General features: G+C 41.9%; 1 protein-coding gene and 1 long non-coding RNA gene across 5 annotated transcripts in view; both read right to left on the bottom strand.

Annotated features, from left to right (window-relative positions):
• CCDC93 (coiled-coil domain containing 93) overlaps window positions 1-8,099 on the bottom strand; it is a 33,532-nt gene extending 25,433 nt beyond the window's left edge. For 2 of the 3 annotated variants that reach the window (XM_015634865.1, XM_015634866.1), the window contains exons 1-5: window positions 7,964-8,099; window positions 6,822-6,935; window positions 5,068-5,162; window positions 2,617-2,728; window positions 1-99 (exon numbers count right to left, since the gene is read on the bottom strand). In XM_015634865.1, coding sequence (XP_015490351.1) covers window positions 1-99; window positions 2,617-2,728; window positions 5,068-5,162; window positions 6,822-6,935; window positions 7,964-8,005 — 462 coding nt within the window. In that variant the 5' untranslated portion in view covers window positions 8,006-8,099. Of the gene's footprint in view, window positions 100-2,616; window positions 2,729-3,542; window positions 3,584-5,067; window positions 5,163-6,821; window positions 6,936-7,963 lie in introns of those variants that run through there. The other variant, XM_033515941.1, reaches the window with a different exon arrangement.
• Window positions 8,100-10,989: 2,890 nt separating this feature from the next.
• LOC107207177 overlaps window positions 10,990-12,002 on the bottom strand; it is a 28,788-nt gene continuing 27,775 nt past the window's right edge. For both annotated transcript variants that reach the window (XR_004498332.1, XR_004498331.1), the window contains exons 5-6: window positions 11,605-11,746; window positions 10,990-11,528 (exon numbers count right to left, since the gene is read on the bottom strand). This is a non-coding gene — a long non-coding RNA (uncharacterized LOC107207177). The remainder of the gene's footprint in view (window positions 11,529-11,604; window positions 11,747-12,002) is intronic.

Here is a 12,002-nt window from a genome sequence, read left to right as displayed (position 1 = left end):
CTCTGGCAGTCTGTGAGTTTTTTGAAATTGTGATATAGAGTAAGAACGGACATAATCTCCCATTTCTTCCCTTGTTTCTATTGCACGTTTCACCAGCCACTGAAAAAGAAAATATTATATCAGCTGAAAACATAAGAATAATAGCAGTAAGCACCAAACTACTGAATAATTTTTCAATACATGATAAAAGCTAAAACCACATTTTTAAGCACAGAAACAAGAACATGTGATTTATTTGTAAACAGCAAGTCTTTGGCCTAATCTTAACAAAATCTGTCAGTATTTCCTACTTTATAAACATATAAAAACTTTTGCTACTTTATAAACATTTCTTCTTCTTCTGTGCATGTTTCTTCTATGAAATTCTCATACTGTGGATCACTCACTGGTTTAAAAGACTACAGCTCCACCATGAAAAGATGTATTTTCAAGCCTATGAAGTGTTCATGAAGAACCACATGCCTGTGCAAGAATAAAGACTTCCTCTGACATTTATAAGACCACACAAAAAGCCACAAAATATTGAAGTACATTTTAAACAATGTTGGAGAAGATAAATCTTGCAGGCTGTTGACAGCCTGTGCAGGAGGTCACAGAAGAGATGAGATCAATTGTGGGATCCAAGTTTGAACCAGCAACTGTTTCCTGTGCTATAACCACGAACCCCTGGAAAGTGAGGGGAACATGATGACAACAAGAGATGAAAATGAAGACTATTAATTACCAAGCACATATCAACACAAGACACTGTACATACTTTTGCCTGTGATCATATGCAGAGTTTATTAGGAAGAACAATGACATTTCTGCCCAATGGAATATCTGTTATACTTTTTAGATTTTTTTTTTCTTTAAAGTTCTATGGCAGTGAGCCAACTCAGTTTAATTTCTTCCTGTAGGGAAGGATCCATCTAAATTCTTGCATAGTGCAAGAGTCAAATGGGACACAATGCCAGGCTTAAGAGCAAGATTTTGTATTATTTGGAAACTGATTTGAGATTTACAGACAGCAAGTGGAATCTTGAGTTTAATAGGGCATTGAATAAAGGGCCATTATCAAATACATAATTCCTACATGGTGTAGTCAGCATTTTATATTTTGCATGGTCTTTTTCAGAACACAGTATTCTGGTGACACCAACAAGTTTTCTTGGAAGTCTGCCTTGGCTGGGATGAAATGAGGAACCTGCAGTATGTTGAACAGGCAGAACTTCACAGGAACCCAACAGAAAGCCACAATTTTTAAACAAAGATCCTCCACATACCAAAAACTAAGCCCATCAAAAAAGACTTCAGCACCACATATGGGTCAGCTCTACCTCCTACTGGCCAGCTACAAATACTGAGAGTCACTGCCCTCAGAGAAACCCAGAAGTATATTTCCTCCCTGTTTAGAATTAATATTTCTCCTTTCCAGAAGTAATATCCCAAACCAGGATTTGGGATAAAGCAGGTGAGAGAAAAGAATGCCTAGTGCTATTGCTTAGGAATATACTTCTTATGAAAGAAGCCTAGTGTTTGATAAATATAACCACTCATTGCCATCAAGTGACCAGGGCAAGAAACTCACCTGGGTTGAATTTATTTTTTTTTTTTCCCTGTGCAGGAAATAAGGGTTTAGAAGCAAAAAACTCACATTAGCAAAACACAAACTTTCACCTTAGGCAACATCATCACAGTCTGAAAGCTGTGTAAGAGTAGCACGCACCACAGAATGTTTTGTGGGAAATACAGTTAAGTGTGGCTTTCCTCAGGAGCCTCCAACTAGAAGATAACAGGAAAAAGCACCAGGAAGTTTTCCCCACTTCTTACAGAATGAAATTCAGATTTGAATTGAATCTAACTGATTTGAATTACTTGCTAAATCCCTTCACAAGCATGAGGTGAGGAGATATTTAATGGAAAAGAAGCTTACTTAAGAGTCTTCATTTTCCCTATCTGTCAAAGATACCTTTCTGTGTGTAGATGAAAGGAAAAACAAAAAATGATAACAACATGCCAAGGATTCTCAAAATACCACATGCAACTGGAACACATCAAGTGTTAGCTTAAATCTTAATAAACTTGAGAACGATGCACATGGTGAGTTAGTGTTGCTCAACAAATGCACAGAAAGAGGATCACTTGTCAGAGCACAGTTTTTAAGTGATTGGAAATAAGGATGAATTATGCTTAAAGCAATGACCCCAGTGGCTTTTGCCTTATCCATATTCTGATTCAAGGTCTATGTGCATAACTTATTCCATAAGCTTAAACACAGACTGTAAGGTATTTGTTCTATTTCCTAGTCTGCCAAAGCAGAGTATCAGATTGCACAACAAGATTAAACTGAAGTTTCTTTAAGCAGGCATTCCACAATAGGCACAGTCTGACTCCACTGCAAAGATTTCAGAGTTTTTGTTTACTTTTTAAACACAGATCAAACAACACTTAAAAATTCTATCATCCATAATGTCACTTCATTCTTTAAAAACATAAATTCAAACTACTTCTCTGTGTTCATTTATTCCAAAGTTAAATAGGGAGCCAAACAAGAATTCAAAGTTTTGTTCCATTATTTTAAGCAAGTTCTATGGCCTTTTTCAGCAAAGTATCAATACACCAAGAAATTATTACCTGTACAACAGGAAATATATGAATGAAATCCAGTCCCTGGATCTGATGTGGTTCTAAACGATGTGGACACTTCATTTTTGGTAATACTGACACGATTTTTTCAGTTAAGGCACTATTATAAAAACAACAAAAAGACAGAGGTATATATGCCACAATTTTCTTTTGTAAATTATAGATTATTTTTGCAAACACAGCCATTCAAAGATTCCCTCTAGTGACTTCCACTGTATAAAATGAAAAGCAATCAAATTCATTTACAAAACAGCTTTTACAGGCACTATTTAATCTATTTATTATCAGCCTGTGAAGAGGTGATTAAGCCCCACTTACAGGCTCCTGCCTTGGAAATTCATTTAACTGTTACAGAAAATTTCAAGATCTGCGTGTCTGGACAGATAAAATACCCATATAAAATACACCCACAAACACCTTTGCATGTTATAGTGTACACCCAACATGAAGAGACAGTAGCTTTAAGAATAGTTACATTAAGTAAGAGATGTACGCTCCAAGGAAATCCAGAATCAAATGTAAGGACTTAAAACTTTTTTTTAGCAGAACTCTCAAAATGTATCTTGATGTTACTCCTGAAATTTTATGAATTTAAATACATTCTGCACTTGAAAGCTAAATACACAGTGCACTTCACATACTTTTCAAGTGACTTGCTGGCAGCAATCTCATTCTAGAGCTCAGTAAGAGCTGGTTAAGTGAAAGGATTACCCTGCCACAAGGGATCCATCTGCATGAAATTCATCCTGAATATTCCACTGAATACCTAATTTTAGGGCAGGAATTTTTTTCTGCTGTCAATATTGGCAAGTACATTTTTAAAGCAGGTGCAACCACGGAGGATGAAAACTTTACTTGGAAAACCAAAGCTATTTCCCCATGAAAGAAAAAAAATTAACTGGTCCAGTACTGACCTCAGTGATATTTAGTACTGCCCAAATGGACAACTAAGATCCTGGAACAAAAGGGGATCAAGAGATATGAGACAGTGACCAAAATCTGGGAATAGAGCCTGGAATGTTTTACTTCCTAAAGGGAAGTGAAGCACAATCAAAGCAAATGCAATTAAAACAAAAGCTATTTATCCAATAGATGCAAGATACTCTCTTAAGGTATTTTTTCATGTTTATTTCAGCCCAGCAATTAAATAGCAGGACACCATCACAATGGTGTAACACCATCACTTTGGAATTATATTGAGAAAACACAGTTTAACTTTTCTTTATCTTGAAAACACCACAGAAGCCCTGAGCCTCTACCAACACAAACATTACACAGACATCAAACAGCCTATGCTCCTATGATTCTGAACATTTTGGATTTACAAATAAATCATTGTTGCTGTTTTGGGAGAGGCGCCTGGTTTTTTGTTTTGCCAGTTTTGCATCCAGTCAGCTGGAAAAATAACAGAACATTTTGAGAACAACTTAACTGTTTCCTATCCTGTTGTTCTTAAGGATAACAAAGATAAAAAACTACCACCACCATTTTCATTCCTAGTCTCTACTTTATTCTTTGCACTCAGCAATGCTTTGTTATGGTTAGTTATCTATGATGCCACTGTAACTTGTCAGAGTAATCTTATTGCCAGCAAATTTTAATTATGGCTCTTTTATCACAGATACACATAAAGAAATATTGGAATTTAGAATGTGTTCCCTTTTCCAGCATAAACTATGTCTATAGTCTCTCAAGTACAGGAATTAGCTGGCTTATGAGCAAATTCCATGCATAAGAAATGAATCAAACCAAAATGTTCTCATTGGGTCCCTCTGAGGAAGGAAATCCTCCTCCTCAGTATGGGGCAGGTAACTATTTTGGCAACAGTGACATACTTTAAATTCTGTTTGCTGATGCCTACAATTCCAACCCAGAACCATAAAAGGGAGTCAGAGGTTATTTACACAGAAGAATTGCAGACACAGGGAACTTAGAGAAGGTCTTCTAATGTTGCACTCCAGCTTCCAGCAGCGTGGTCTCCCTCTGCCCTTTGCTTTGGCCTCTGCATCCTCCCCTTGTGCCAGCACAAGCATCTGTGCAGCTGCACAGAGAACTGGATCCAGGAATTCATTCATGTTAAAACTATTTTCTCTTTTTTCTTTTGGGTTTGGTTTTTTGGGTTTTCTTTGGTAGGTTTTAATTTGGATCAGTTCCCAATTCAGTTCAGTGTGGAGCCACAAAAACACTTTTACTGCTTAGTAGGGATATAAGAACATGGCAGCCCAAAGGGAATAGCCCTGCCTTTTTTGAAATAAGCTTCTTTCTGGATTTCTGAGAAACCCAAAAACCTGTGCAGTGTTTTGTAAACAGGCAGGCCTCAAAAGCAGGAAATTTGAACTGAAACTCTTTCTAAGAAACATAGCAGGTAAGTTCCCACTCCCTGCCCAATTTCTATTTTCTAAGAAGAAAAATCCCCCACTTGCCATTTAATCAACTTACATTTTTTGACCAATAGTAGAGTTTTCCTGAAACAATAAATCCACGTCGATATCAAAGCTGCAGGTGGTGATACACCACGTCATGCCTCCCACCACCTGGCAAAGGAGCAACAGCATGGTCAGGGCCACTTTAAACTGAAGAGGTAAACCCAAATACACTTTCAAGGCTTTATTTATTTTAGAAACTACATCTCAGTAATCTTACTGTCCTCAGTATCCTCTCTGCTCTAAGACAGAGAGGTCATATAACATAACCACACCAACTTCATACAGTAGTACACACAATACACAAGTACAAGAAGACAGAAACCAACCCAGCAGTTATTGACAACCTAAATTCCTCTCTTAGCTTTATATATTATTTTGCAAACAGCTCTCAAATTGAAAAAAAGGAAACCAAACAAAAAAAAAAATGGATAAAACACAACAGTATGTTAAATGTCATGACCTCTAAAAAGTGACCATATCAAAATTTTATCAAGGATCATAATTACTGCAGCCTTATATTACCTTTTTATATGTATCTTTGCTACTATTATTTCTTGCTTGCTGACATATGCAACACAAAGTGCTAGAGACAGTATCAGCACAGCAATGGAAATCCCCAGCTCTACAGAAATCTCTATTTCAGGCCCTATTCTGACATGAGCATATTTAAACTGAGACATTTCATCAACTTTACATAAATATTTAAAGACAACCTTGCATAAACATATGAAAGATAACCTAAATTTATGCAAAGGCAAAGAGAAAAAGGGATTAAAATGTGGAGTCATTTGCCAACATCATTCAGCAAATTAAGAACCTTAGTTTCTAACAAGGTTTCTGACACATTACCCCTCTCACACTCCCCTCTGGAACTGATAACTTACATATTTGCATCAGCAGTGTGATTATTTCCAGCAGCAATTCTGAGAGTGAGGTTGGGCACTGCCATGAAATGGTAACTTTGCAATTATAATTAAGTAACTATAAGTGATTTCTACACATAAATGCAACAATGTTACATCCTAAGGCAGACTCCTTGAAACTACTCCGTAAGCACAGACTCCTGAGCAGGGACTGCTAGCAATACTGAGGAGTTTGAATAAAATTGCAGTGCACAGTGAGGCTGTGCCATGATCAAACAGAGAGCAGAAAACAGCCGAATCCATTTCAAGGCTGCTGTAGTTCTGTGTTTTCAAACCTTGGTTCAGGAATTTCTCACAGAGTCAGCATTAAAGCAGAAATCTCTCTTCAACCTGAACTTTGCTCACTGTTAGTATCACAGATTTCCTGTCTAGGACAATGAAAGGTTAACAAATATGACATTCTAAAGACATGTAAAAACAGCCCCAAAATAACTATTCCATTCTTACATAGACACTTCCTCATTTCTCATCAATGCTGTTTTTAATTACCATGCTATCTCAGAGTACCCAAAGACTAGCTATTCTAACTGCTGTTGGGAGAGGGAGGAAAATTCCCTGTACACAACTCTAGAACAGGCCATAGCACCTACAAAAAAGCAGACAGCAGTTATTTTGCATCCAATTGTCTTCTCTGAAACAGGCCTTGCAGCACAAAATTGTCTTTCAAGACTGAGGAGGTCCTGTCTGTTTGAAACTAGGTCATTTGCAGAATTATTCACACAGGGAAACCTCATAGGTTGCAACTGTCTTTTCTAAAGTCACCTAGAATTGCTAAGCAAACTGGCAAAACATATAAGCCTCTTATACTTAAAAGAGGAGTTTCAAAATATTATAGTGGCCTCACCTTGTCAAAGGGTGATAACCCCTTGATTCTTGCTCGAAAATACCCAGCAGCCACCAACAGTTCCAAGATTTCAGTCAACTTGATGTTTTGTTCCTCATCTTCTCTTGTTTCAACCTGACAAACAACAAAACACTAATTCAGCTCTTCTCATTCATTTGAAGAATGAGTGTTTTTCAAGCCTAGCCTTGGCACAGACCACATATCAGGGAAAACCTGCCTTCCATTAGCAATTTGGTTGTTAATTTGAAAGACATTAAAGAAACAGGTAACAAATTTCAACATGGACTTAACATCACATATTTCCACCCACGTAAATACTTTAATCTGCTTTTTCTGTTCAAATTCCTGGTCCACTGCTTGCCTCCAGCTACTGAGACTGTCCTATTGCCATAAGCCAGTTAATTTATTCTCCATTTCACACATTTCTTTAATTTCAGGGTTCATAAAATCATACACCTCAATTTAACCTCTATCCCAGCCAAAACCAAGACATGCTTCTCTTAATTCTTTTACAAAAACAGGAGAAGACACTCACATGGAATTCCATTTTTTGGGCAATTGCAATTTCAAAGCACAACAGTAACAAAAGTAAACTGTGACAGGCAGCCCGGACAGTTTCAGTGCTCCGAAGCCTCACCCGCACAGCCAGCCTGTCCCAGGGCTTTTGTCCCCACCCTAGACGATGCAACCCCACAGCTCCGGGGATACACGAGATTTCCTAGAGGCACAGACACCTCGGCCCTAGGCCTGAGAGACCGTAACAGGGCTCCAGGTGTGCCTCAAGGGGCTGCAGGGACTCACCTGCACACCCTTCCCACCTCCACTCCTTTGGGCACCCTCCTCCTCTCCACTCCCTCCCACGGGAACCCGGCGAGCCGGGCTTGCGGAGGGGACACAGGAAGGCGATGGTGCACCGAAGGTGACCCGCACAGCCCTGCCGGCAGCTCCACAGGCCTCCCCGCGCCCCCCGCGCCCAGCCCGCTGCGCGGCACCGACCCCCGCGCTGCCGGCGAGGGCCGGGAACGAGGGGAAGGAGCGGGCGGGGATCCCGGGGACGCCGGTGCAGCGGAGCCAGAGGAACAGCGGCCGCGCCTCGGCAGCGCCCGGGAGACGGGGGGCTGGGAGAGACGCGGCTCCGGTACCTCCTGCGGGGCCTGGCGCTCCTGTCCCCGCGGGACCCCCATCGCCCTCCGCCGCCGGCCGCGCCGCTGTCACGTCCGCTCCCCGCCGCCGCAGCGCCCCGGCGAAGGGGTGTTCCCGGCCGGCGGCTGCCGGGTTCCCCCGCCCCCGCTCAATGGTTCGCCCGCACCCTCCTTGCGTACAAGCGCATCCGGGCCGTGCCATTCGCGGCCGAGGGGTGCCGGGGAAGGAGGGCGGCGGCTCATGTGACTGACTGGCTGCGCGGAGCGCAACGGCCGAGGCCCCGCCCGCGGGCTGCGCCCTTGGGGGCGCCCCCGGGTGGCCCCGTGCCCGCGGCCCCTCAGAGCGCGGCTCCTCCGCGCGGGCCCCGCGCGCTTCCCCTGCCCGCACTGCCCTGCGCCCGCCGCTGTTTTCTCCTTTTTTCCTTTTGTAAGGGATCCTGAGGCCTCCCGCAGGCATGGAGGACAAGTTCCTGAGTGCTCGGACTGCGAGGCGCCTCACGGCCGCTCATGCCCCGCTGGGCGCTGACTCTTCTCATTGCCGGCCGTGTTTCCTTTGGTGACCTAACGGCTGAAGTGGGATTTCATTCTGGTTTTTCTCTCTGCACACGGGGCGCAGAATCACTGAATCAATTAGGTTGGAAAAGACCTCTGAGATGAGCAAAAGATCCAACATCGAACACCACCATGTCAACTGGACCACACCACCAATGGCCATTTCTAGGCTTTCTTTAAACACTTCTAGGGACACTGGCTCCATCACTTCTCTAAGCAGTTCATTCCAATATCTAATCATGCTTTCTGTGAAGGAATTTTTGGTAATACCCAACCAAGACCACCCCTGGCACAGCTTAAGACTGTGTCCTCCCATCCTGTGGCTGGTTGTGTGGGAGAAAAGCCCTGTCCTGGCTGCACCCTCCTGTCACGGAGTTGTAGAGACTGAAAAGGTCACCCCTGAGCCTCCTCCAGGCCAAACACCCCCCACTCCCTCAGCTGCTGCTCATCAGATTTGTGCTCCAGTCCCACAGCAAGAACCCCCCACAATCTGGGCTGGCTCTGCCTCATGGCACGTCGCAGGGCCATGTGTGAGCATCCCCTGGTGGGAAGGTGGATGTGCTGGAGCCTGGCCTCCCATCCCGGGTTTGGCAGCACCGGGCAGACCCTGCAGAGTGATGGGTGTGCTGGGCTCTGAATGCCGTGCCCAGGCTGGTTGTGAACACATGTTGGATTCCTAAATAAAATCACACCAATGCACAGGGCTTTGAAGGGCTGAACAGCCAGATAGCAAACCACGGTAGCATTTCATGGGTAGCATTCTTGTTGGCAATAGCTTTGGAAATACCTGACAGGGATGTCTTTTCAGGTCTATCACAGGTGTTCTGTTTCCAGACTCTGCCACACACAGAATATTAAAAAAAATAACTCTGTACTCAGCTGTGGCTGGAAGCATCCCAATGAGGTGAAAGAGCAGGAGTGCAGTGTTCCTATCCTTTGGAAGGTAGCAGAGCCTACATGAGACAGTCCGTTCCTACTGCTGCCCTGACAGAGTGATCAAAACAATAATAATAGTAATAATAATAATAATAGTAAAAATAATAATAATAATAATAGTAGTAGTAGTAAAAGCAAAAAATAGGCCAGACCAGCTCAGGCCATGTACTAGTGTAACCACAGGCCACATCTTAATTAGAGCTGCAGAGCAGTGTTCCACAGCCCCAGAGGCTAATGTGGTCACCACAGCAATATGGGGTTTCTGTGTTTTGCCTGCCTTCTCCTCACAGAGAACTGTATGGTTCTAATTTGATTGCTTTGCAGAATAAGACTGAAGCCCTCAAAAAGCAGGGACAAAGAGTAGGGAAACAGGGGAGTGTTAGGAAGGGATGTAGGTGACCTTCAAATGCAGCAGGAAGTGCAGGTTGTAGTGTAACTGCTGCGAAGAGAGATCATCTTAAAAAAAAACCCATAAAATTCCTTTTCAAAGAAACACGATAAAGAAAAATTATAAATAAACAGCCAAAGGTAGTATGAACTAGGGGCTTAAGTAGTAACTGAGTATCAGACAAGGCAGGGAACAAACCTGTCTGGGAAATGGAACTGTTTCTCTGGCTTTTTCAAGCAGTAAAGTAAGGCAAAGGAGGGAGACAGGGCTAATTTATTCCTATGAACTTTAAAACTCATGCAGCTGGCCTCCAAAATCACAAAGCTGGCTTGAAATTATGTACTTACAGAAATCTAATAGGTTCTTTTAATTTGCTCTATGTCTATGAGACGCAAGAGCTGGAAACATTTTTCTCCTTTATAGGCTAGAATTTTCCTTCATCTGGTGTGTAGTTAGGAAAGAAAAGGGAAGAGCATAAAAATACAAAATCTATGGTCATTACAACTCATCTGGTATCACTTGAACCTCAACAAAATACTTTGCAAAATCATTGCTTCCCAACACCTTATTGTGATGCAAATTCACTCAGTTACCCAGACAGAGCTGTTGTCCCCTACAACATTTGGATGATCAATCTTCTAAATACCAATTAGTTTTAAAAAGAGTCCCAAGAGGGGCACCATCAAAAAAGGACAAATCTCATTTCCTTCAGACTTTTAGATTTTGTGCTTGCAAATCTCTAGCAGATTCAATTTAGGCTTAGTTTTCCCTTTCCCTACTTTATTTTGATCTGTGAAAGTAAGTGAGCTCTGGTTCGTGGTGCAGCTGCTTTCAACAATCCTGTCTTGATTTTCCTATTTCATTGGTCTTGATCCCACAAAGCTGAGCTAAAAATTTTCCTCATTTTTTTTATATAGCCATATGATTAATTTTGCTGCTCAGCCTGGACTTATGACAACATTCAACTCAGTCACCACTGAAAATGTAGCAGTAGGTTTCACTGTATCTTTTAGAACATATTTGTTTCTTCTTGTAATAAGAATAAAAATGTGAGGTGGATTTGTAACAGCAACAGCAAGGGCTCCACTGTTGGTACAGCAGACACAGTTAGATAAATAAAGTAAGTTAAGTAACTTTCCAATGGTCTCTGTTCTGAGAAGGCCAAAAAGAGATTTATTTCTGTTTTGCGTGATGGATAAAATAAAGCACATATAGCTTCCTGTGAAATGGTCCTTTACACAGAATCTTCTTGTTAGGGTGCAACATTCTTTTAAGGATACCATAAAACAAATTGTGATGGACAGATCTTGGCGTAAATGGAAAGGATCTCAGTGGTTGCATCAGGCCATGGACCTTGGTACTGCCATGACTGCATCTTCCCAGTTGGTTTCCTACTTACTGGAGAAGCTGAAGCCTTCCAAACTCAGTATCAGATTTTGCATTGTTTTCTGTGGCTCAGATCTTTTCCAACCCATTTTGTTGCCTGGCAGCCCCAGTACAGACATCACTTCCATCCTGATCCGTAATGAAATGATTCCTGTGATAAAGGTTTTCATCCAGGTTTCTGGAATCAGCAATACTGTTAGCTACAGCACAAGTATCTTCCTCTGCATGCATTTACTCTTTTAATTTGTTGTCTTGGTTGTATTCCATCTCCTTACAGTTACTCAGTTCCCCTTCAGCTCTTTCCTGAGATGAAGAGAACCATTCAGTGGGCAATTGCACATTCCCAGTTATTGCACTGTGAAATGAAAAAGTCACAGACCTGTTCCAGTCGCCGCTGTCTTAGGGGCTGCAGCAGGCCATTGCATCCCATCACATCAGCTGATATTCTTTGCAAGGTATTGTGCCCTTTCAGCATTCACATATAACAGGAAATGGTGTTTTAAACATGCTCACTGTCATACCTGTGGGTGACATTTAGAAGGTTCAGTCCAGACAAGGTCCTGTTTCAGTCTCTCCTCTGAACAATTCCTATTTTCAGCCCTTAATAGCTTAAAACATAGAGGCAGACAAGAGGACATTTTTATATTGAAAATTATGTTCATGTAATTTTTAATATAATTTTGTAAGATTGGCAATATGAACATGAACATTTTTAGCTCACTTACTGAGCTATTAGCTCATTGCCACAAAACCCAAGGCAAACACAGGCAAAGCAGG

The sequence above is a fragment of the Parus major genome, chromosome 7, assembly GCF_001522545.3.
Source record: "Parus major isolate Abel chromosome 7, Parus_major1.1, whole genome shotgun sequence".
NCBI classification, from domain to species: Eukaryota; Metazoa; Chordata; class Aves; order Passeriformes; family Paridae; genus Parus; species Parus major.
The sequence above is the reverse complement of the archived record's forward strand: the minus strand, read 5'-3'. Positions and strand labels throughout refer to the sequence as shown.